The sequence below is a fragment of the Tachysurus vachellii genome, chromosome 10, assembly GCF_030014155.1.
Source record: "Tachysurus vachellii isolate PV-2020 chromosome 10, HZAU_Pvac_v1, whole genome shotgun sequence".
Classification (NCBI taxonomy): domain Eukaryota; kingdom Metazoa; phylum Chordata; class Actinopteri; order Siluriformes; family Bagridae; genus Tachysurus; species Tachysurus vachellii.
The window spans coordinates 3,135,001-3,161,160 of record NC_083469.1 but is presented as its reverse complement, the minus strand read 5'-3'; the positions used below and the strand labels follow the sequence as shown (position 1 = coordinate 3,161,160).

The 26,160-nt window shown below is 42.3% G+C and overlaps 2 protein-coding genes across 6 annotated transcripts in view; one reads left to right on the top strand and one right to left on the bottom strand.

Annotated features, from left to right (window-relative positions):
* map4k3b (mitogen-activated protein kinase kinase kinase kinase 3b) overlaps positions 1-13,990 on the top strand; it is a 38,005-nt gene extending 24,015 nt beyond the window's left edge. For all 4 annotated transcript variants that reach the window (XM_060878936.1, XM_060878937.1, XM_060878938.1 and 1 more), the window contains 14 exons: positions 545-636; positions 741-782; positions 1,389-1,473; positions 1,567-1,646; positions 2,913-2,973; positions 3,651-3,768; positions 4,207-4,265; positions 4,455-4,558; positions 6,035-6,206; positions 6,577-6,645; positions 7,150-7,242; positions 7,990-8,060; positions 8,152-8,207; positions 8,334-13,990. In XM_060878936.1, the coding sequence (XP_060734919.1) occupies positions 545-636; positions 741-782; positions 1,389-1,473; positions 1,567-1,646; positions 2,913-2,973; positions 3,651-3,768; positions 4,207-4,265; positions 4,455-4,558; positions 6,035-6,206; positions 6,577-6,645; positions 7,150-7,242; positions 7,990-8,060; positions 8,152-8,207; positions 8,334-8,421 (1,190 nt within the window). In that variant the 3' untranslated portion in view covers positions 8,422-13,990. The remainder of the gene's footprint in view (positions 1-544; positions 637-740; positions 783-1,388; positions 1,474-1,566; positions 1,647-2,912; positions 2,974-3,650; positions 3,769-4,206; positions 4,266-4,454; positions 4,559-6,034; positions 6,207-6,576; positions 6,646-7,149; positions 7,243-7,989; positions 8,061-8,151; positions 8,208-8,333) is intronic.
* Positions 13,991-14,063: 73 nt separating this feature from the next.
* On the bottom strand, positions 14,064-25,532 carry arhgef33 (Rho guanine nucleotide exchange factor (GEF) 33). Of its 2 annotated transcripts, XM_060878940.1 has the most exons (15): positions 24,724-25,532; positions 23,804-23,841; positions 22,630-22,794; positions 22,429-22,526; positions 21,176-21,285; positions 20,945-21,049; positions 20,539-20,665; positions 20,256-20,388; positions 19,179-19,274; positions 18,986-19,078; positions 18,656-18,852; positions 16,953-17,024; positions 15,600-16,203; positions 15,358-15,494; positions 14,064-14,832 (listed from the first exon to the last, which is right to left on the bottom strand). In XM_060878940.1, the coding sequence occupies exons 1-15, from the start codon at positions 24,743-24,745 to the stop codon at positions 14,703-14,705; spliced, it is 2,127 nt and encodes a 708-aa protein (XP_060734923.1). In that variant the 5' UTR covers positions 24,746-25,532; the 3' UTR covers positions 14,064-14,702. The 2 variants fall into 2 exon arrangements, with proteins under 2 accessions (XP_060734923.1, XP_060734924.1); XM_060878941.1 differs by lacking the exon at positions 20,945-21,049.
* Positions 25,533-26,160: the final 628 nt, after the last annotated feature.

Genomic DNA, 26,160 nt, shown 5'->3' with positions numbered 1-26,160 from the left:
AGTCAGAGCAACAAACTTCAGACCAGGATCTACTATTTATAATTTTTTGTCTAAGCTTAAATAGGAAAACAGAATGTTGGCTTCTACAAAGCGACATAAATATATTCTGAAGCCTTACTCTGAAGCTTTTATGTGTTATGGAGGGATTAAACGAGAGAGAGAGAGAGAGAGAGAGAGAAACTTCTGGGACTTTTGGGGGGAAAAAAAAGTTTGCGGTTTTGGATTTAGCCAAGAATTTAGCATACACAATGATCCAGAATAAGACAGTGATTATACTGATACACTGCTGTGTGGGTGTGTGTGTGTGTGTGTGTGTGTGTGTGTGTGTGTGCGCACTTGAGAGTGTGACCTGGGCATGGTGTGTTGTGCATGGTGTTTATTACAGTGTGCTAATCAAGTGGAGACCTCGAGCTGTCTATCGATTATTGTGGGGTTCAAATGGGTTCTTCTATAAAGATGATGTTGGAGTCTAATTGTCTAATCAATATATATATATATATATATATATAAATGTGTGTGTGTGTGTGTGTGTGTGTGTGTGTAGGCAATGGATTGAGCGCATCATCGCAGAACGGAGAGAGGGAAAGACTCTCGACTCTCCCCACCGTTCCCAGTCGCAGGAGTAAAGACGTTCCCGTGAGTCTGTTTTTTTTTTTTTTTTTTTTCCTGCCAGTTTAAACCATGATAATGTTTTATCAGTGAATTTATTCGTCTTTATTTTTTTTTAACACGCGTCACAGAAGCCGATGTGTAACGGTCTGCCTCCTACGCCCAAAGTGCACGTGAGTACATCGGCCGCTTATCCGTTTGCACGGCACGAAAGTGAAGAACGTCACCATGGCGACCACACACTCACTCACTCACTCACTCATTTTCTACCGCTTATCTGAACTACCTCGGGTCACGGGGAGCCTGTGCCTATCTCAGGCGTCATCGGGCATCAAGGCAGGATACACCCTGGACGGAGTGCCAACCCATCACAGGGCACACACACACACTCATTCACTCACGCAATCACACACTACGGACAATTTTCCAGAGATGCCAATCAACATACCATGCACACGCTTTCTCTAAATTTTAAATTCGATCTTAAATACATTTTAAAAAAAAAACAAACTTTGGTGCCTTACGAATAAAGGAATTTATGACACTGCAGTACGGTTTAACTAAACCCCGGCTTCAGATTGGCTGGTGTGCATGTTGCCATGGAAGTCTAGTTTTCAGACTACATTTAATATAATGTAATTAAGTGCTGGTGAGGAATGAGGATGTTTTTTTTTTAGTCACGCCGTGAGGAAACGTTAGGGATCTTAAACGTGTGTATTAGTTTGATGATAAACAAAAAAAGTGTGTGTTCTAAAATAATCTGTGTTTCTTCTGCGCAGATGGGAGCGTGTTTCTCAAAAGTGTTTAACGGATGTCCGCTGAAGATCCACTGCGCTTCGTCCTGGGTCAACCCAGACACCAGAGGTACGAGGCTCGGCTCTGAAAGCTCCAGTTACTTGGCAGACTTTTTTTTTTCCTTTTTTTCCCTCTGGATTGATCTCATGTTTCTCATTTCAGATCAGTATTTGATTTTCGGAGCTGAGGAAGGAATGTACAGTCTTAATCTGAACGAGCTTCACGAGACCTCCATGGTGCAGGTGCTGCTCTGACTAGACTGAAATGACCGTTAGGGGCTTTTTACACCTGGTCACTTCCTGCGTTTTCTGTGATCAGATAGATATCCGATGGTAAAAAGACCAGGTCTAAATGCCCTCCGAAACGTTTTGGAGACGGATATAAATCCGATGGTTCAAACCACTTCAGGAGGTGGTCTGGGACGCGTTTCAGATGAAACTGGTCTGGTGTAAATGAATGTGGTTGTTCAAGCCACATACGTCAGCGCTATGCTCCTCCCAAACAGAAGTACGTCACTCAGGTGATCTTTCACCCAGGCGTCTCGTCGGGTCTTAAAATGCGCTGCTGCTGCCGGCGAAAATGCAGCAAACAGTAAACGCTGTTTTTTGTAGCATAAACGTCGTAACCAGTTTTTCCGTCTTCTTTTTGATCGCGTTCTGAAAACCGTACACACCAAAGTGTGCTCCATTTCAATTACCCCGGAAATGAGGTCAAATATATTAGCATATTGGGCGGGAGTAGAAAGATCAGATCGATATCCGATTCACCGAGACGCATTTATGTGGTCTAATGTAAAGCTATCGGATCAGAGAAAACACACGAAGTGACCAGGTGTAAAAAGGCCCTTAGACCAAAACACAGAGATCAGATTCCACCCTCAAATCTTCCTCTGACTGTTTATTCCAATATGCTTCCAGTCCCAGTTCTAAGTCTTCCACTGCTGAGTTTCTGTCACACTGTAACATAAACATTAAGCCTAAAGTCTAAACAAGCAGCTTTTAGTCAATTTCACCCCAAAAACCTGAAATTTTTACTTGTGTTTATTTACCAAATTTGTAAAAAAATTTTTTCAAAAAAGCATCTTTTGAACTTATCTTTTGATTCATACAGTTTGTCTCGTAGCTATTTTCTAATTTGTACTTATTGTTATTTCTATTAATACTAATAATTATTATGTAACAATAACGACTATATTTATCATTATTATTTTCTATTTTATTATAATGGAAAAATACAGAGCGAGAAATGGAGTAAAGTGAGAGAGATTACGAGTAACAGTGAGAGAGAGAGAGCGCCGCCGCCTTCTACTTATTATTATTAATATTATTATTAATATTATTATTATTATTATTATTATTAATATTATTATTATTATTGGATTAGAATTTTACCTTGGCCCGGTTATACTCTTCAGCTCTGTATTTATTCATGGTGGTAAGACACATGATGTCACTCCATCACTCTATGCTGCCACTTTAATTCATTTTACTTCTGTGGATCTCTCACAGATATTTCCCCGGAGGTGCACGTGGTTATACGTGATGAACAACTGGCTCTTCTCAATATCTGGTAAGACTTTTTCAGCATTCTCTTATAAAGCAGACACACAGGAAATAAAATGTAGACAGGGTGAGAGACAGACGGGGTGAGTGAGAGACAGACGGGGTGAGTGAGAGACAGACGGGGTGAGTGAGAGACAGACGGGGTGAGTGAGAGACAGACGGGGTGAGTGAGAGACAGACGGGGTGAGTGAGAGACAGACACGGACACAGACAGGGTGAGTGAGAGACAGAGACGGACACAGACAGGGTGAGTGAGAGACAGAGACGGACACAGACAGGGTGAGTGAGAGACAGAGACGGACACAGACAGGGTGAGTGAGAGACAGAGACGGACACAGACAGGGTGAGTGAGAGACAGAGACGGACACAGACAGGGTGAGTGAGAGACAGAGACGGACACAGACGGGGTGAGTGAGAGACAGAGACGGACACAGACGGGGTGAGTGAGAGACAGAGACGGACACAGACGGGGTGAGTGAGGCAGAGACGGACACAGTCAGGGTGAGAGGCAGACGTTCATGTGATGATTGTGTTTGAGTCCTTGGATTATATGAACTTTCCTGTGTGTGTGTCTGTGTGTGTCTGTGTGTGTCTGTGTGTGTCTGTGTGTGTGTGTCTGTGTGTGTGTGTCTGTGTGTGTGTGTCTGTGTGTGTGTCTGTGTCTGTGTGTGTGTGTGTGTGCAGGTAAAGCGTCCCACCTATACTCCCATAACCTGTGTGGTCTCTTCGAGCATGCTCGGCAGATGCAGAAGTTACCGGTTGCCATATCGACATACAAACTGCCCGATAAAATCATCCCACGGTAGGTTTGTTTTCTGTGACTATTGGTTTTCTTGAACTTACACTCGAGTACTCGAATCCCTGTGCTGTATATAAACAGACGAAGCTCAGCATTACACCCTGAGGCTCTGAGGGAAGGAGCGAATCCCTTATTCATACAGCTGAGATGTTTATCTCCTCACACATCTCCTCAAATGCATCTGTTCCCACATCAGCACTTTTTAATCACAACCTATAAATACGGGTTTGTTTTACTTCAGTCTTTACACACGTTCCATTCAACCATTTTACAGCCCTGTGTTTTAGCCAACAATTCACTCAGACAGCTTGTTGTATATTAGCGATGTGGCACGACCGGTAAAGCATTTAGGCTTTTATGATGCGTCCATTTGTGTGTTTGTACAATAACGATCTCTCTGAATGCACTTAAATGCACTGATTGTCTTTAATTGTTCTACAGGAAGTTCACAGTGTCCAATAAGATTCCAGACACAAAAGGGTGCCAGAAGTGTTGTGTAGGTGAGTCAGACAGATCTCAGGATGTAACCGCAGCATACAGGACGATGACACACAAGAAGATTGTTTTATTTAAGCTTTAAATTAAGGAGCTGAAAGTGAACACACAAAATACTAGTTTATATTGTTGTGTAATTGTTGTGTTCTTAGCATGACTCTGTTAAACTGAGGTGTGTGTGTGTGTGTGTTTAGTTCGCAATCCATACACAGGGATGAAGTATCTGTGTGGTGTGTTCCAGTCCAGTGTAGTTTTATTTGAGTGGGTGGAGTCCATGCAGCGCTTCATGCTCATTAAGGTGGGTGTGTGATTTTAAGTCTGAGTGAGTGCGAGTGGGTGGGTGGGTGAGTGCGAGTGGGTGAGTGCAAGTGGTTGGGTGAGTGCGATTGGGTATGTGAGTGCATGAATCTGGGTGAGTGTGAGTGTGGGTGGGTGGGTGGGTGAGTGTGAGTGGGTGAGTGCAAGTGGTTGGGTGAGTGCGATTGGGTATGTGAGTGCATGAATCTGGGTGAGTGTGAGTGTGGGTGGGTGGGTGAGGGCGAGTGGGTGGGTGGGTGAGTGTGAGTGGGTGAGTGCAAGTGGTTGGGTGAGTGTGATTGGGTATGTGAGTGCATGAATCTGGGTGAGTGTGAGTGTGGGTGGGTGGGTGAGGGCGAGTGGGTGGGTGGGTGAGTGTGAGTGGGTGAGTGCAAGTGGTTGGGTGAGTGCGATTGGGTATGTGAGTGCATGAATCTGGGTGAGTGAGTGTGGGTGGGTGGGTGAGGGCGAGTGGGTGGGTGGGTTTTTGGGTGAGTGCAAGTGGTTGGGTGAGTGAGTGGTTGGGTTAGAGTGGGTGAGTGGGTGAGTCTGGGTGAATGAGGGGTGGGTGAGTCTGGGTGAGTGAGTGAGTCTGAGTGAATAAGTGGGTGGTTGGGTTAGAGTGGGTGAGTCTGAGTGAATAAGTGAGTGGTTGGGTTAGAGTGGGTGAGTCTGAGTGAATGAGTGAGTGGTTGGGTTAGAGTGGGTGAGTCTGAGTGAATAAGTGAGTGGTTGGGTTAGAGTGGGTGAGTCTGAGTGAATGAGTGAGTGGTTGGGTTAGAGTGGGTGAGTCTGAGTGAATAAGTGGGTGAGTGAGTGAGTCTGAGTGAATAAGTGGGTGGTTGGGTTAGAGTGGGTGAGTCTGAGTGAATAAGTGAGTGGTTGGGTTAGAGTGGGTGAGTCTGAGTGAATAAGTGAGTGGTTGGGTTAGAGTGGGTGAGTCTGAGTGAATAAGTGAGTGGTTGGGTTAGAGTGGGTGAGTCTGAGTGAATAAGTGAGTGGTTGGGTTAGAGTGAGTGAGTCTGAGTGAATAAGTGAGTGGTTGGGTTAGAGTGGGTGAGTCTGAGTGAATAAGTGAGTGGTTGGGTTAGAGTGGGTGAGTCTGAGTGAATAAGTGAGTGGTTGGGTTAGAGTGGGTGAGTCTGAGTGAATAAGTGAGTGGTTGGGTTAGAGTGGGTGAGTCTGAGTGAATAAGTGAGTGGTTGGGTTAGAGTGGGTGAGTCTGAGTGAATGAGTGAGTGGTTGGGTTAGAGTGGGTGAGTCTGAGTGAGTGAGTGAGTGGTTGGGTTAGAGTGGGTGAGTGGGTGAGTCTGGGTGAATGAGGGGGTGGGTGAGTCTGGGTGAGTGAGTGAGTCTGGGTGAGTGAGTGAGTCTGAGTGAATAAGTGGGTGGTTGGGTTAGAGTGGGTGAGTCTGAGTGAATAAGTGGGTGTGTGAGTGATTTTGAGATCTAATCTTTTTTCTTTCACTGTGTGTAGAATATAGACTTCACCCTCCCTTGTCCATTGGAGGTGTTTGAGATGCTGGTGGTCCCCGAGCATCATTACCCATTGATCTGTGTGTCCGTTGTTAAAGGCAGTCAGCCTGATCAGGTTGTGACCTTTGGCACCGTTGACCCCAATGATATAGCACCAACCTACACAGAACCTGGTACGAACCGACATCCCGGTGTCACTGTGCTGCCGTCTGATACTCATTCATTCATTCATTCATTCATTCATTCATTCATTCATTCATTCCCAAAGCAACATAAACAGTTCAGACCTTTACATTAAACACAGTGAATATTAGTATATATAGGAGTGTTAGACACTCGACTGAAGTGTGTGTTAGTGATTTGGAACACAGCATGTCAGGGTAATATTATTAAGAGCTTGGACAAGCAGAAAGGGCAGAGGGCAGAAAGGGCAGAGGGCAGAAAGGGCAGAGGGCAGAAAGGGCAGAGAGCAGAAAGGGCAGAGGGCAGTCTGGGTTCCATAACTGTTCCAGTGGCTTGACTGTGCTGGTGTTTGTGTTTCAGACACACCACAGACGTGTGTCATTCACGTCACACAACTGGAAAGGGACACCATACTGGTGTGTTTGGACCGTGAGTATGGATTTATTGATTACTGCCTCACACGTGTGTTTCTCTCTTTCTCTCTCACACACACACACACACACACACACACACACACACACATACACATAAACACATACACAAACACTTACACACACGCACACACACGTATACATACATACATACATACATACATACATACATATATACAAACACACATACACATAAACACTTACACACATGCACATACACATACATACACACACACACACACACACACACAAACACTTACACACACACAAACACTTACACACACACATACATGCACACACACACATACATACATACACACACATACACAAACACGCACACACACATACATACTGTACACACACACATACACACACAACCTGTTTGCTGATTCAGTTTTAGTGGCAGGTGTGTAAATGGTAAAATGCTGACTGTTTACAGGGTATGTTTAATTCTGTGTGTGTGTGTGTGTGTGTGTGTGTGTGTGTGTGTGTACATTTGTAGGTTGTATAAAGATGGTGAACTTACAAGGCCGATTAAAATCTAGCAAGAAGCTCTCAGCCGAGCTCACCTTCAACTTCCAGATTGAAGCAATAGGTGAGTAAAGCTGTGTGTGTGTGTGTGTGTGTGTGTGTGTGTGTGTGTGTCAGTCACAGAGCTGCAATTTTAAGTGACATATCTTACGGTTCCACAGATCGATCATGTTCATTAGTATGTTAATTAATTTGTGTTTAACTAGTTAGCTTTTGTAGATCTACACACTATGAGTCAAAAGTATGTGCACCCTGGACCATCACACCCCTATGTGCTCGTTTAAACGTCTCATTCCAGATCTATTCCCCCTTAGCTGTCACAATAAGCTCCATTCTTCTCTTTTAGAAGGCTTTGTACTAGATTTTGGAGCGTAACTGTGGAAATTTGGGTTCATTCAGCTACAAGAGCATTAGCGAGATCAGTCACTGGTGTTGATGTTGAGGAAACTCTAGTTCCAGTTCCTCTCAAACGTGTTCAGTAGGGTTGAGTCAGAGTCAGACTCAAGCTCTTCCATCTTCATCAGCCTCATTCTCACTGTGTCTTCATGGAGCTCAGGGGCTTCATGCACATGAACATGGTCATGCTGGAGCTCTGATTGAGGCTCGTAGTCCCAGGACACACAGACATTCTGTACAGTTGTTTGCTCTAGAGAAGAACCACAATGCGAGTGTGATGGTAAGGTGTGCACAAACCTTTTATATAGTGTAAATAGCTACCACCTCCTCCTAAACAGGTGACGCCCACAAAAGACTTGTTTCTTATGTGTGTGCACGTGATCGCTCGTTATAATGCCTCCTGTGCTGGTTGCAGTGTGTTTGCAGGATAGCGTACTGGCGTTCTGGAGACACGGCATGCAGGGACGCAGCTTCAAAACCAACGAGGTGTGTGTTTAAGGCTTGTGTGTATATAGGATGTTTTGAGTGTGTGTGTGTGTGTGTGTGTGTGTGTAATATTGCTCTGTCACTGCACCAGATCACGCAGGAGATCTCAGACAGCTCAAGAATCTTCAGACTGCTGGGCTCAGACAGGTAAAGTAAGACCTTGTACACACGCACACACACACACATCCTACACACATATGCAGTGAACACATTCAGTACTTTTCATAATCTTTCTCTTTCTCTGTCTTTCTTGTGTGTGTGTGTGTGTGACAGGACGGTGGTTTTAGAGAGTCGACCGACGGATAACCCAACAGCTCAGAGTAACCTGTACATACTTGCAGGCCATGAGAACAGCTACTGAACACACACACACACACTAAACAGCATTCCTCTGCTATGCTACATAACGCACTACACCCCCGCCACAGCTATAAGCTACATGTGCGCACACACACATTCCTATAAACAATACGCCAGCAGCCGCCCTCTTACACTGCTGTCTGCTATGACACAGCCATAACTACACTACACACACTACACACACACTACTGATCGTATCCTACCCTGACTCGCTGACTCTTTTTAAAAAAAATTATTTATTGTGGCATGTCACCACGAGGCGTCTTGTTTTTTATTTTGTTTGTTTGTGGTTTTTTTTTTCCTTTTTAAAAAAACCCCAGATTTTTTATTTTCCATCGTCTCTGCCTGCAGCCTTCCCTCGTTCTCGCTCTTAGCTCCCGAAGAGCCGATACACCTTTATAGCGCCGGTAACATCGTGCCGTCTTGCGGCTAGCTACGTAAGGACTTCGTAACACACCGATTTGCGACGAATAACGTTTGAAGAATAAGGCGGTTCGTGTAAAAAGCCGTCATGTGAGATGTTTATTAATCGAATCACTTTTATTTGATTGTTCTGCTTTCAAAGTTCAAGAACACAGGCACTTATGATTCTAACCCAGATCCAAACCCAGTCTCAACAACGACCACTAAAACAATCTTCACAATTTAGACACGCTGCTTTTATCGCACTTTTATTCTTTTATCGTTTTTAACATTTTTTAGCCTCCGTCGCTTTAACTGTAAAAATCTCAAAATAAAATCGACCTGCGACTGATTAACGTAAGTTTAATTTGCTTTCACGCTAGTCGTATTATTTATTTAAGGAACGTATCGACTCCTAGCGATTAATTTTACGTGTAACGGGAACGAGTCGGCTAGAAAAAGAGTCACGTTGCCGAGTCGAAATAAGATTCGACTCGCTCTCGATTCTAACGCATAATCAAACATAATCAAACAATCGCTAACTTTAGCTGAAATCTACAGTATTGAAGTGGATAATGTACAAATAAGGAAGCCAGAAATTGTCTTTCAAATATTTTGCTAGTAAGAATTTATTCGAACGGTGCTCAAGTCATCGTAATAAATTTCAGTTTTCATGTAACGTAGCGTTGAAATCAGGTTGAATATTTGCTCATCTGCTAAAACTCGACCTATAACTTGGGTGTTCCTAACAATCAGAGGCTTCGGTTCTAGACAGCAGTGTAACGTATTATGCTAATAATAGTGTCACTTAAGAGCTATAACTAAAATTAATTACAGCGACTTAGCAACTGTTTAGCTGTTAGCAAATTTCTTCTTAAAACGTTCGTAAAATGATCCAGGGCTGATATTTGTGTTGTTATAGAGCCTGCTTTCGTTCTTTCTTTATTTTTTTGTACGTCATGACGGATCGCTTTAAAAAGTTACCTCACGAACACTGACGCGAGCTTTTCACACCGCGCGTTATTCTGTAAATAACAACGCGACGCGCGTGTTACGAAGTCTTTCCGCAGCTAGTCTGCGCAAACCAAGTAAATAAAATGAAACTATTACCAAAAATGTTGTCTTTTCAAACTGAAAAGAGTAGAGTGTAACTTCTGGGTACGTTTTTGTCACCGTAATTTATTCTAGTAGTAATAATAATAATAATAATGATGAACAGTAATATGCTTGTGAATTTATGCCTTGCAATATCAGAACACGTACTCACGTAGAAGTTACAGTAAAGCTAACGGGCTCGTGTACATACTTTGGTTATTCGGCTCAAAGGCTTAAAGGAAAAGTTTCATCCTGAAGGTGCGACGTCGGTGGGCATTTGTGTCTTTATCCCGTGCCTTTCGTGCTCAGTATAGTTCGAAATACACATGCAGAAGAAGGAATGGTTGCTTAATTTGCAAACGGTATTCAACATTTTATTTCTTTTAAAATAAATATATATAGATATACTTATAGATATGGACACGTATTAATTTTTAACCAAATATTGTACTATATCATTAAAAAAAAAACAAAGCGTATAATGACGATATAAAGATTTCAAGACATAATTCAGGAAGTCTCAGAGTTGAATTAACACTAAACGACAGGTATTAAGGCTTATTTAATTCAACACTACAGTCTCGAGGCGGTTATTAGCCGCTTTAACGGTCGCTTTGTACGTAAAATTTGTACGCTGTGTAATTTTTATTTTAAAAAGTCCAGCAGTGAAGCGAGAGCACGGGTTCGAGGGGAAAATGTAAAGATGTTCTGTAATTATTAACAATCAACAACGGTTTATTCTTATAGATAGTCGTAGGTTTGTCTATATTTTAGCTCAGAATTGAACACAGAGTATAAAATACTTGGTAAAATGACGACGTTAGTCGTGTCAGACTTTTGTTTTTTTTTTTTTTTTGAGACGCATTTTTAATAAAATTTGTGTGAAAGTATTACTGTTAGGCTTCTCGCTATAGAAAGTGTTCCTATTTGAACGATTCAGAACAGAATTCCATGCACATTCCGGCACGTTCCAGCCCCGACGACTAGCGTTAGATCCCCTAAAGGACCAAGAACACATTCACTCGGTTTATTAATCCAGGATATTTTATGTTGTATTTTTATTTACACGAGTTTACTTAACTCGCTCCGCTCACCGTTCAGATCCCAGCCACGTTATTTATACGTGTATAGTCCTCACACATGATAATGGAGGGTTCAGTCTGGGATCCAGCTGCCAAACGACTGGCCCATGGGTTTTAAACAACAGGAATTTGACACGTCTGATTTAATACATAACGTTTAGGTGCCAGTTATCAGGGTCGTATATTTTAGCTTGCAGTGATGTTTAGTTTATTTTATTTGGGAGAAGTTTTTCTATCTAGCCGGTAATTTATATTCTTTGAGATTGAACATCATGACGACGTCACGGACAATTCGCCATCGCGCCTGTCCATCGACGGCGAATCCCAAAAATTCAGAGATTTCAGTGAAATCTCGAACATCACTCTATAAACACGTTTAAAGGAAAACCAAGTGCCAGACTTTCCAGAAATCACCGCCAAATTCTCTGCTTCGATTTTTTTATTTTTTTTTTCAAGCATGATCCTTCGATCGCTATTGTTACAACTAGAGATGATGCGAGATCTGTTTTTTTTTTTGTTTGTTTGTTGTTGTTTGTTTTTTCCCCTGAGACTTTTTTTTAAATGAAGCACTTCACACTTGCATTACAAATATAATAAAGTCTAAATTTAATTCTTAACAAAAGGAAAAAAGGTTCAAGTCTCTATATGTGTAAACATTTCTAGTTCCAAAAATACAGTTATTTCCAAATCTAATTCCAACAGGATTCGGATGAACTCATGAACATTTGACCTTTTGTGTGTTTTTATTTTAAATAACTAATAATAATCGTAATGCTTCATCGCCAGATCGATCAAATTCGCGTCCGTCGATAACCTGTGGGCCGATTGTACCGAAAAACAGATCCGGTGTCACGGAGCTTCACTGAACTCTGACTGCAGTTTCATTCACTAAATAAAACTAAAGCTGGGTTCCGGCCTTCGTGTGCGTGTCGTCGCTCTGGACCGAAAGCCATGCCTCACGTTTTAACCTTACTCTAATCACTGTATTGAAAATTTGCACAGTTTTATACATATATAATGTGACGTTCGCTGTTCAGTTAGGATTTCGCTGCTTAGGTGTTCTGATAAACAAACACTTAACACTACAGACACGTTTCGACACGAGCCGATGTCACATCGTTAGTTAATAGACCCAACGAATGCTAGAGATTAGCGAGAGATTTTACCGGTTTTTTTTTGTTTATTTGTTTTTTTGTTTTTTTTTGAGGTATACATGTGTTGGAGGTGTAAATATGAAAGAAACGGCGAAACTGGACACAAACGCGTTCCCTTAAGTTCGACTTCACGAGGACGTTTCGGTGTCTGTCGGAGATGAAAATACAAGACCGCCTCTGATTGGCTGGCGCATGATTACATCACAAAATGTTTCGTCTTAACGTCTGCTAACTTTCACACGTCTAGTGCACGTGCGTCGTTTTTCGTTCGGCATGCGAGAGGCGCGTTACAGATTCAGATACCAGAATGTCCTCGTGATCGTAGCTGAACGTGGGCGTCTGTCGTTGAATAATGTTGTTGTTTTTTTTGTTTGTTTTTTTTTTGGAAATGACAGTAGCAGTTGTCTGGGTGATCATTTAGCAATGTGAACATGTTACTAAGGGGGAAAAGTGCACTTCTTTACGCTCCATGAATAAATAAAAGGATTTAGGGCTAAAATATAATGTCAGTTTGCCATTTTAGAACATCCAGCAAATCTGTCCAGCAAAACAAAGTCATTTTTGCATCTTTAGTTCGGCAGAAGCTACGAGTCAGATTTAGCTAGAAAGTGATGGAAGTTTTTCGCACCTAAAAATCTGTACATTGAGTTTTTTTTTTTTTTTGTTTTTTGTTTTTTTTCTCTGGACACACGAACTGTTAAACCGAGCTGCGAGACAAACCGAGCCCCGAAAGACGGAGCTGCAGAAACGCCACGTGAACAAAAAGAGAAAACACACGCTGGATGTGATGCGCACAACGTTTAACACTAGTTTATATCGTTTAGATAATTAACAGATCGAACTGCTGGCTCCGTGTTGTCCGTTTTCTCAGACTGTGATTTCTGCGACTTTTTATTTTCCATCCCAGTATTTTCTGATAAATGAACAGAAGCGTGTTACGAGCGCATTTTTAGGACAGAAGTTCCACAGACAACATTGTAAAATAAAAAGAAAAAGAATAAATAAATAAAATAATGAATTGTATGTTTAAAAACATTAAGGTTTGGTGTGAAACTGTACGCTGCAAAAAAAAATAAAAATCAGTAAGTGATATCTTGTATAATAGAAAGTTTCTGTTAAATATTATGAGATAATTCTATAACATTTATTATTATATAATCGATTAGCAGCTTCTTCTGTTGAAACTATATTAAGCTTGGAAATTAGTTTGATATTTAGAAATATTTTTAATTATCCAGAATATTAGTTTATTTGACTGCGATTTTTTTTTTTTTTTTTTTTAACAATTTTTTATTTATTTATATATATATATTTTTTGCGCCAGTGTATTATCATCTCCATCACTTTCTAAGCCACATTCTGGAGGCTGGAATGATACTGAATTTTGCTTAAAATAAATCAGCAATCCGCAAACGTTCCAGGCAAAAGGCTGAGCGGCGTTCCATGTGAGACGAGTCAGTTTCCTTCATTCACTTACTAGAGCCTCGTAGCTTCTGCACAAAAACTATAGAGCGAAAGTGCCACAGCTGATCGACTACTTTTAATTAACGCACTGATATGAGAGAGAAAGAGAGTGTTTAAAGTGCAGTAACCTTTTCAACCTTCCAGATTGCAGCTCGAAACGTCACCGCGCAGGTTTCAGCACGTGTTAATAACAAACCGAGTCCACGTTCGTCCGTCATCTTCGCTTCACACTACGATGCACATGACCTGTAAATAGTGTACGATAATATTTGGTTTTACAGACTGTATAATCGTCTATATTTTGTTTCGAAAGTGAAACTGATCTATGAGATTGAGGTAACACATTAAAGGTGAAGAAAAACAAAAAAAAAAACATGATGTTCGTTGTGTCTTATTGTGTCTGTTATTATATAAACACACATCAATGCACTGGGCAGATGGTTTAGTTTTGTTTAATGTCACGTGAAGGTCATTGTATATTGAGACAAAACCAAATCCAGTCATTTGTGGATGTTTGTTAATGTGTGCTGAAAAAAATATACAGAACAGCAGTGAAGTTATTTCTGTATCGTTACTGAATGGAGGTTAATAGTGTTCTGAGGGAGAGGATGGTGAAGGAGATGATGAAAGCACTGAAGAAGTGAGAAAAAGGGTGTGTGTGTGTGTGCACACATGCAAGAAAGAGTGAGAGAGAATGCATAACAACCATCATATACACAAGAATAGTTTCTTGTTTGTGCGTGCATGTCTTTGTTTGTGTGCCTGTGTGTGTATATGTGTGTGAGTGTGTCTGTCTGTGTGTCTGTCTGTGTGTGTGTCTGTCTTGAGTGTGTGCCTGAGTGTGTGCCTGAGTGTGTGTCTGCGTGTGTGTGTCTGCCTGTGTGTGTGCCTGAGTGTGTGCATGTGTCTGTCTGTGTGTGTGTGCGTGTGCCTGAGTGTGTGTGTGCCTGAGTGTGTGTGTGTGTGTGTGTCTGTGTGCGTGCGTGCGTGAGAGAGGGGAAAAAAAGAAAGTGAGAGATGGTGCATAACATCCACCATATACACAAGAATAGATTCTTCTAGTTTGTGCGTGTGTGTGTGTGTGTTTAAACCGCAGTTCCTCTGTCGATATCTCCAGGTTGTCGTACTCTGTTTGACCTCCCAGATTCCAGCTCACTGTTGCTCTGTCCTTCAACCTTCTCCACAGCTTTCTCCACCTTGCTCTCACCACCAGACCTAACACACACACACACACACACACAGAGAAGAAATAAACAGCTTTTGATGCCTCCAGCACAAGCAACTCAAGTCCGTGTTGTTACCAGATTGAATCCCTGAAATCCCCTTCTCCAAAATCTGCTCCATACACGAAGGAAGCTCTTAAGGAAATGTTAAGAAAAAAAACTACTCCAGTTTAGATCACCTCCAGAATCTAATGAGTTCATCCGGAGGTTATGATGATAATTCCATATAAACATTCAATAGCTCAACAGCTCTCATGACTGGTCACGCTAATCTGATGCACGGAAAGCCTGAAAACACCGCCATCTAGTGGTGGGGTTGTACACGTGTCATAAAATATACTGTATATGAATGAAAAAGTGTGTGTAGGTTTGTGCATGTTAAAATAGATGTAGGGCATTTGCTTACTATCTGCACACACTGCATATGTACATATGTTTAGCATTTCTGAAGTCATTGTGTGTGTGTGTGTGTTTTAGTGAGGTATGTTTGCATAGGAGTAAAATTTGTTACCCTCACTTCTTTTTAAAGAGTTTTTTGAAGGAGCTCCGGAAACCTTTGCCCTCCTTCCTGCTACGCTCACTCAAAGGGGCGTGGTCACCTTCCTCAGACACGCCTTTCCATTTGAACTCCTCCCATATAGGAGGTCCGGGATCCTGAGTTGGGAAAAGCACGTACACTTATAAAATAAATAAATAAACAAACAAAGTAGCTTCTAGTTTAGAGAAATGCATGGTGTTGGATTGTGTAGTGTGGTGTACCTTGTGTAGCTGTTGTTTGAGCTCTTCAGCAGTGGTGTGTGTGTTGGGTTCGTGATGCCGCTCTGGGCTGCTGTTCCTCAGCCTCGATTTGGCACTCGATTGGCGCACCAGCCTCGGGTGGATGGGACTTCTGACCGGGTGGGCAGGGCTATCGATGCTGTCCAGCTGCAAGCCGTTCAGCGACTTGCTCTTCCGCTGTACAGGCTGTAATATCTTTGTCGAATCAGGTGACACGCAGCCGCGATTGGGTCTGTAAACCCCACCCGCACTGCTCTGCCCTCTGCCGTGTGACTGATGGTCTGGATTGAGGGAGGGGCTACAGCTCACAAAAGCAATGTCGATGCTGGAGTCAGTGGAATGGGAACGACTTGAACAGTGAGAGTCTCCGTCTCTGTATGGGAGGAACGATCCCATTGCGTCGGCCAGGGCTGACCCAGCCCTATCTGTTTCTGGAATCCTGTGGAGCTGACTGGGTGTGGATTTGTGACGAGATTCAGAGTCGGATGCAAAGGAAATGTCAGGGTGAAAGCGATTAGACTCCGGCTCCCAATCGGGGTAACGACGGACCGCCGCTTTCTTTCTGCTCTGAGCATGAGATAGATCACTGACAGAGAGAGAGAGAGAGGTGGAAAGAGACAAAGATATCAATCGATTAGATTCGAATGAAAGGGAACAGAAATCATTTCAGTAGTGTTAGATCGTGTGCACGAACAGTTTAGTGGTTTACGGATAGAAGCAGTTTAATAAGTGGATCTATGGAAGAATATTACAGTTAGTTGGATGAAGAAATGAATGGATGACACGTATCAATCAGATCCAATTATTTTCCAATCATTATTTAGTGGAATGGATGGATGAAAATGGTTGCATATAAACAGCATGATGTGATAAGTTTATAAAACTATTTGAAAGAATTGTCAGTTGGATGAAGGAGATGATGGATATAATAGCTATGTGAACAGACGATGAAATGGTGGGGTGGATGGATAGAACCGGGAGTCTGCAGTAGTATGGTGGAAACGGAGGATGAATGGAGGGATGGATGGATAGAATTGTTATGTGCGCATGTCGATAGATGCCATGTTTGAAGTGGTCTAAGAGGATGGATAAAATGGATGGAATATTCGGATGGATAGCCAAATGGAAGGATTGAGTGGATGGCTAGACAGAATGATCAGCTAGATCAACGAAATGGTGGAATGATGAAAGGGATTGATCAATAAGACAGCAGAGGGTTGGGGAAGACAGACAGATGGACAGAGATGTGATAACTGGATGAGTGGACGTTAGACAGATGGATGGATGGATGAAGAGTGCTGTGATATGTAATAGGGGTTAATGTTGTTGACTCACGTCAGTGCACTTGTGCTATTGTACGTTGATGAATTCTCATAATCCACTTTATACAGCTGCTTTACTGATGATCTGAAGCACACACAACAATCACCAGTTCAGTTAGACACACAACAATCACCAGTTCAGTTAGACACACACAATAATCATCAGTTCATTTAGACACACAACAATCACCAGTTCAGTTAGACACACAACAATCACCAGTTCAGTTAGACACACACAACAATCACCAGTTCAGTTAGACACACAACAATCACCAGTTCAGTTAGACACACAACAATCAGGAGTTCAGTTAGACACACAACAATCAGGAGTTCAGTTAGACACACAACAATCACCAGTTCAGTTAGACACACAACAATCAGGAGTTCAGTTAGACACACAACAATCACCAGTTCAGTTAGACACACACAACAATCAGGAGTTCAGTTAGACACACACAACAATCACCAGTTCAGTTAGACACACAACAATCACCAGTTCAGTTAGACACACACAACAATCACCAGTTCAGTTAGACACACACAACAATCACCAGTTCAGTTAGACACACACAACAATCACCAGTTCAGTTAGACACACACAACAATCACCAGTTCAGTTAGACACACACAACAATCACCAGTTCAGTTAGACACACAACAATCACCAGTTCAGTTAGACACACACAACAATCACCAGTTCAGTTAGACACACAACAATCAGGAGTTCAGTTAGACACACAACAATCACCAGTTCAGTTAGACACACAACAATCAGGAGTTCAGTTAGACACACACAACAATCACCAGTTCATTTAGACACACAACAATCACCAGTTCAGTTAGACACACAACAATCACCAGTTCAGTTAGACACACACAACAATCAGGAGTTCAGTTAGACACACAACAATCACCAGTTCAGTTAGACACACACAACAATCACCAGTTCATTTAGACACACAACAATCACCAGTTCAGTTAGACACACAACAATCACCAGTTCAGTTAGACACACACAACAATCAGGAGTTCAGTTAGACACACAACAATCACCAGTTCAGTTAAACACACAACAATCACCAGTTCAGTTAGACACACAACAATCACCAGTTCAGTTAGACACACACAACAATCACCAGTTCAGTTAGACACACACAACAATCACCAGTTCAGTTAGACACACACAACAATCACCAGTTCAGTTAGACACACACAACAATCACCAGTTCAGTTAGACACACACAACAATCACCAGTTCAGTTAGACACACAACAATCACCAGTTCAGTTAGACACACAACAATCACCAGTTCAGTTAGACACACACAACAATCACCAGTTCAGTTAGACACACACAACAACACCAGTTCAGTTAGACACACAACAATCACCAGTTCAGTTAGACACACACAACAATCACCAGTTCAGTTAGACACACAACAATCACCAGTTCAGTTAGACACACAACAATCACCAGTTCAGTTAAACACACAACAATCACCAGTTCAGTTAGACACACAACAATCACCAGTTCAGTTAAACACACAACAACACCAGTTCAGTTAAACACACAACAACACCAGTTCAGTTAAACACACAACAAACATGTAAATGCACTGTAACTGAATACTGTAAATGTAAATAACTGAAAGCTTCTTTATCACACACAAATATTATCTCTTATCACAAGGCAACGTTGACACAATTGTTGTCTCACCTGCTGAATTCCTTGTGTGTGTGTGTCATACGGTCCGGCTTGTGTGTGCACAGATTGTGTGTGTGTGAGTTAGTGAGGAGCTCCTGGTTGTGCTGGAGAAGGTTACTGTACTGGGAGGTGAAAGATCGTAGATGCTGAACACACACAAGCAGCAGGTAATAATCTGGATGCTCAGATTCCGTTTGACACAACAGGCTCTAACACACACATAAAAGTTAATGATAGTTAAAGATAAAATCTAGAACAATAAATACACAATCATGAATGGAATGTTTAGATAATTTAGATATTGATGGAATAGATGGATGAATGCTGTAGTTAGATGGACACCTGTAAGAGCCTGAGGTATTCTGGGATACGCTGAACTGGCTGGAGCAGCAGAGTGTGGAGGGATGGATGTGTCTCATCTCCTGTGATGTCACCCTAGATTAGAACATGCTCAACCAATCAGGACACATCTTTAAATCATCACATCTCATCTTTGTGTGTGTGTGTGTGTGTGTGTGTGTGTATGATCCCATACCTCTAGCAGGCCAACAGGCTTTAAGAACAAGCTGGCGGCTGAAAGACACTCTGGGAGCTCCTTTAAATAGGACACGTAGTTGTCCAGAAAATCACTCTGTGAAAGACATCATTTATGCTGTTACTCCTCTTTTCATCTACATTGTTATCTTGACATATACATTAGCCACGCCTCCTTCAGTGGGACTGACGTGCATTAGCCACACCTCCTTCACTGGGACTGACATGTACATACACCACGCCTCCTTCACTGGGACTGACATGTACATTAGCCACGCCTCATTCACTGGGACTGACATGTACATAAGCCACGCCTCCTTCACTGGGACTGACATGTACATTAGCCACGCCTCCTTCACTGGGACTGACATGTACATTAGCCACGCCTCCTTCACTGGGACTGACATGTACATTAGCCATGCCTCCTTCACTGGGACTGACATGTACATTAGCCACGCCTCCTTCACTGGGAATGACATGTACATTAGCCACGCTTCCTTCACTGGGACTGACATGTACATTAGCCACGCCTCCTTCACTGGGACTGACATGTACATTAGCCACGCCTCCTTCACTGGGACTGACATGTACATTAGCCACGCCTCCTTCACTGGGACTGACATGTACATTAGCCACGCCTCCTTCACTGGGACTGACATGTACATTAGCCACGCCTCATTCACTGGGACTGACATGTACATTAGCGACGCCTCCTTCACTGGGACTGACATGTACATACACCACGCCTCCTTCACTGGGACTGACATGTACATACACCACACCTCCTTCACTGGGACTGACATGTACATACACCACACCTCCTTCACTGGGACTGACATGTACATAAGCCACACCTCCTTCACTGGGACTGACATGTACATAAGCCACACCTCCTTCACTGGGACTGACATGTACATAAGCCACACCTCCTTCACTGGGACTGACATGTACATTAGCGACGCCTCCTTCACTTGGGGTTGACATGTGCATTAGCCACGCCTGCTTCACTGGGACTGACATGTACATAAGCCACGCCTCCTTCACTGGGACTGACATGCAAAAGATAAAGCTCTAGTACCTCTTTACTAGTAACCCTCAGAAACACATCTCCCATGATGCCTTGCCAGTGACTCTTGAGCACACGTTCTTGCAGAAGATGCAACAGCTCCAGATGCTGCTGGATTAAAAAGCGTAAGGAGGATGGGAACAGCCTGAGGCGGGAAAATACGGAAAGTGACATGAGGATAATATAGTGGAACTTGAGACAGTAATTCAGGTACAGAATTGTCTGGGGTAGTAATAAATTGGCTGTGTAACTCATGTGTGTGTGTGTGTGTGTGTGTGTGTGTGTGTGTGTGTACCGTTTGTCTTTGATGTTAGAGTTTTCACAGCCATTGTAGGTGATGTTAGCCTTCAGCAGCAGAGACAGATATGACACGTAAACTCTCTCTGACTCCAACAGCCCCAGAGCAGCTACCTGCCTTTGACCTACACACACACACACACACACACACACAAACAAATGGCTAGACATTTTTAGGCTTAACAACCCTAAATGGACATTATGACTTTTCTGTATGACTTTAAATTTAGAACTTCTGTAACATTTTATGATGTCAGTAACATACATATGAGTAATTAATGGCTTTGTCATAATAACATATAAAATCTACAGAGTGAATTTATATTAATAGACAAACTGTAGTGTAAGTGTGTATGTGTGTGTGTGTGTGTGTGTGTGTGTGTGTGTGTGTGTGTGTGACACACTCATGTCCTGGCTGATCTGTTCTGTCAGATCACGGCTCTCTCTCCTTTCCCGCCACAGTGGAGCTTTAGGGGGAGTCTTGAAATCACTGACACCCGGTTCCAAAACTAACACACACACACACACACACACACACACACACACACACACACACACACACACACACACACAGTGTGTCTAATCAGAAGATCAAGTGTAAATGTGTGTAAAAGGATGGTCAGAGCTTTACTCACTCTGATTGTTCGGCAGGCTGGCGATGTAATGCTGAATGAGCTTCAGTTGTGTTTGGCTGCAGGGAGAGGCGTGGCCTTCCACTAGCTCCTCCCCCTTGGAGAATTTTCCACTAGTAATATAAAAAGATACTTCAGTTACAGCTAAGAAAAAAAATATTTAAAATTTCTACAGTGTGTGTTAGCCATGTTGTGTTCTTTGTAGTGTGTTTTACCTGTGTTGTGCCCTGGACAGTGTGTGTTACCTGTGTTGTGTCCTGGACAGTGTGTGTTACCTGTGTTGTGTCCTGGACAGTGTGTGTTACCTGTGTTGTGTCCTGGACAGTGTGTGTTACCTGTGTTGTGTCCTGGACAGTGTGTGTTACCTGTGTTGTGTCCTGGACAGTTTGTGTTACCTGTGTTGTGTCCTGGACAGTGTGTGTTACCTGTGTTGTGTCCTGGACAGTGTGTGTTACCTGTGTTGTGTCCTGGACAGTGTGTGTTACCTGTGTTGTGTCCTGGACAGTTTGTGTTACCTGTGTTGTGTCCTGGACAGTGTGTGTTACCTGTGTTGTGTCCTGGACAGTGTGTGTTACCTGTGTTGTGTCCTGGACAGTGTGTGTTACCTGTGTTGTGTCCTGGACAGTGTGTGTTACCTGTGTTGTGTCCTGGACAGTTTTTGTTACCTGTGTTGTGTCCTGGACAGAGTGTGTTACCTGTGTTGTGCCCTGGACAGTGTGTGTTACCTGTGTTGTGTCCTGGACAGTTTTTGTTACCTGTGTTGTGTCCTCAGTAGTGTCTCACCTGTACAATGTCCTCTACAGTGTGTATTACCTGTACAGTGACCTGTGGGTTATCTGTGTTGTGTCCTCAGTGGTGTGTATTACCTGTGCTGTCTCATTTACCTTGTGTGTTACCTGTACATTGTCCTCTACAGTATGTTAACTATGTTGTGCAATGTACAGTGTGTGTGTTACCTGTGTTGTGTCCTGGACAGTGTGTGTTACCTGTGTTGTGTCCTGGACAGTGTGTGTTACCTGTGTTGTGTCCTGGACAGTGTGTGTTACCTGTGTTGTGTCCTGGACAGTGTGTGTTACCTGTGTTGTGTCCTGGACAGTGTGTGTTACCTGTGTTGTGTCCTGGACAGTGTGTGTTACCTGTGTTGTGTCCTGGACAGAGTGTGTTACCTGTGTTGTGTCCTGGACAGTGTGTGTTACCTGTGTTGTGTCCTGGACAGTGTGTGTTACCTGTGTTGTGTCCTGGACAGTGTGTGTTACCTGTGTTGTGTACTCCGCAGCAGGTTCAGATCTGTCTGTAGCTCTTTTTGTCTGATGCTAAGTTCAGAGATCTGAGACAGAGCAGTGCCCGTGTCCTCCTGCAAAACATCAAACATATTAATTCTTAACAAATTAAGTTAATGTTGTGTTTAAGTGTAACGTGTGTAAGCTGCCTCATTATCTACAGATTAAAGTGTGTACCTGGAGTGTGTTCAGCTTATTCCTCAGAGACAGGATTTTCTCCGCCGTGTCTCTGTGGCACTCGGACACTTTCTCCTCCAAATGGCTGTTGCTTTGCTGTAAGGAGGAGATCTCCTGAACCACACCCCTGAGTCCTGCCTTAAGCTCCGCCCACAGGTCCTGCAACTATAATGCGTGAGGCTTAAATTTAGACAAACACAAAAATCTATAAGGGGTCAGATATAGACTAGCGACGTAGATTCAGGACACTATTGAAGGTGGACTGCCCAAAATTATGTACCCCTATAGACAGTACATTGAAATATGGAAACGTTAAAAGTGAAAATATTGAAGTAATATTTATCAAGTGTAATTTCCTGTGTAAAAATCTAAATGAACAAAACCTAAAAGTCTAGTGAAATGTAAACAGTGGTTTGTTTGACTTTGACAAAATACGACATTATTCACCAAATCAGTTACGTAATAAAATTAAGGATCGGCCAACCTTTGGGTCGGGTTTTTTTGAGCTGGATTTGGTTGCACTTTGATCACAAACCCTTCATTAAGACTTAATGACTTTTAACAACACTGGACACAATTTGTGTGTGTGTGTGTGTGTGTGTGTGTGTGTGTTTGTGTGTGTGTGCGTGTGTGTGTGTGTGTGTGTTTGTGTGTGTGTCTCTGTCTGTCTGTCTGTCTGTCTGTCTGTTTTCAGTGACCTTGGACTTGAGGATAAGATTAAATCAGTTTACATTCATCTGTTATCCTACAAGGTCATCTTTCTTGCAACACACACACACACACACACACACACACACACACACACAAACAAATTAAGCACATGATCATGTGAAAGTCATCAGAGAGACTCATCATGAGAGAGAGAGAGAGAGAGAGAGAGACTCATCATGAGAGAGAGAGAGAGAGAGAGAGAGAGAGAGAGAGAGACTCATCATGAGAGAGAGAGAGTCATCATGAGAGAGAGAGAGAGAGAGAGAGAGAGACTCATCATGAGAGAGAGAGAGAGAGAGAGAGAGAGAGAGAGAGAGAGAGAGAGAGAAAGACTCATCATGAGAGAGAGAGAGAGAGAGAGAGAGAGAGAGAGAGAGAGAGACTCTTCATGAGAGTGAGAGAGAGAGAGAGAGAGAGAGAGAGAGAGAGACTCACTAAAAAAAATAAGATAAAGACATTCTACCTGAACCATGTGTAAGTCTGGATCATCCATATGTGCATCTGCATGGAAGATAAAAGAAAATGTTTACAGCTCATTTAAATGTCCAGACTGCAGTCGGAATGCTTTCCACATGAAGGTCTTAATAAAGCAGAAATCCCAGCTTCATCCCAGCTGCATTTGATATGAAGAAGGTTTTAAAAATAGCATTGCTGCAACGTTCTAAAAACGTACAATGTTGTAATGATAACTTGTGCATAAAACTTTCCCGGACAAAGATATTAAGAATCGCTTTGATGTTTTTTCAGCTAACGTTTACATTTAATTCCGTAGTTACGTCGATGCAAACATTTATGGATTGAAAACATTTTTGATGAAAGAAGAAAACCCAATTTTTCCACGAAACATTGCTCCACGTACTTAAAATCGTTAGCTGAGAAAGGAAGGAAAAAAAAAATCAGAACATTAAACATATTAAACAGGTTCTAATATAACATGTGCTTATAACATTACTAAAATAACATTTCTGCAATGTTGTAATAACATGTAACAGTGTGCCAGGTATTAAAGGAGTACACAAAAGTACTATATGTTTAGAACTGTAAAATGACTGTTATGTATGTAATTTTAATACATTTAGGCTTACAGCTCACATAAAGGTCCAGCGTCTCTAATTAAAACGATTCATATTGACGTGTTTAATATTGACCCCGATGGCTTTCCATAGTGTTTGAGCGCATTTATAGCCAAAACGTAAATATCGTACCGACACCTCTAAAGAATTCCTTGTAAATTTCAGTATTAACGCCTCGCTACAAGACGGCACTGATTCAGTATTCATAACCAAACTTGATGGTTCCCAGAAGGTTTAGTAAACCTGTAAGCCATAAAACTATTACTGGTTGTAGAGACACTGTAGTAAAATCTGGGCTCATCTACGTCACCTTCTGTTTTTTTGTTCTCCATGTTGTTGTATGGTGATATTATTCCCACTTATGGTTTAACTTCCAGATTTACTTCTTAATATTTTTGTTTCATTGCTGCTAGAACCTCCGTCTTCTTTTAGAACCTTATTCTAGTTTTTCTTCACTAATATTCCACTCTCTTTCAATTTCTAGAATCTTTTCCCACTGCGTTTGTCCATCTTTTCCAGATTCCAGAATGTTGCTCTTGTGTCTTTACACCTTTATGCCAGTCGTTGGATTTCTAGAATTTTTCCCCCTTTCCAGAATCTTGTTCCGCTGTCTTTCAGTGATCCGCTTATCTCTCTGGCTCTGGAAACCTTTTTCAGTATTTTGGGTTTCTAGAATTTTTGGTCCACTTTCTCTCCACTCCTAGAATCTCGTCCCAGTTTTTCAGCTTCTAGAATTTTGCTCCAGCATCTTTCCAAATCCAAAGACCTGATCTGGGAATTTTTCCAATCCTACAAACGTGTCTCACTTTTCCAGGTTCTAAAATCTTGTTTGTTTTATAGAAACTCCGTGTTCCTCTGTTCTTCAGGAATGAACAGAAGGCATCCGAAAGCTGATCTGAGAAATGTCTCCTCAGGAATCTTTCCTTTGCTCACTTTATCCTTCCCGTCTATGAACTTCTGCGTCCTCTCCTTTCTGAACCATGTGAGTCTGATGAGGCCTCAGACAAAAAAGGCCTTGTTTAAGGGTAAATGGAAAAATGGAGACAGAAGAGGATGAGAGAGAGAGAGAGAGAGAGAGAGAGAGAGAGAGATGATCCAGCCCTTCTTTGTAGAACAAACAAAATGATTCAATTTCCTCTTAAAACTTCAAGGCAGTTCTGCCCTGAACTCTAGGCACAAACCCGTTACTACACACACACACACACACACACACACACACACACACACACACACACACACACACGTTAATTGTCATAACTTTCTGAACTGACATCATAATGAAGAGTGTAGACGAAACGCCCAGCTGTAAAAACACACACACATACACACACACACACACACACACACACACACACACACACACACACACTGCTAGTTTTCATAAACAGGAACATTAAATAGAAAATGCACCCACACCCGCACTTTCCCTTGGACAACAGTTTAAATAAATAATATTAAGGGAAAGCGAGTAACGTGTTTCTTTTCTTCCTCCAGTGTTTGGGCTGGACAATTTCTCCACATTTCTCTCCTATCAAGCTGTCATATTAAGGTGGAAAAGTCGAACACGTGCTTCCTCTGAGACATGAAACACCACATAATTGCAACTCTTCAAACTGCTGCTCATGCTGCATCACTGGGCAGCGTAACACACTCATCAACCTTCCTCCACATACATGAGTTCACAGAGGTCCATGATTGGCTAATCATGTGTGATTGACATGAGAGAGAGAGAGAGCGAGAGAAAGAG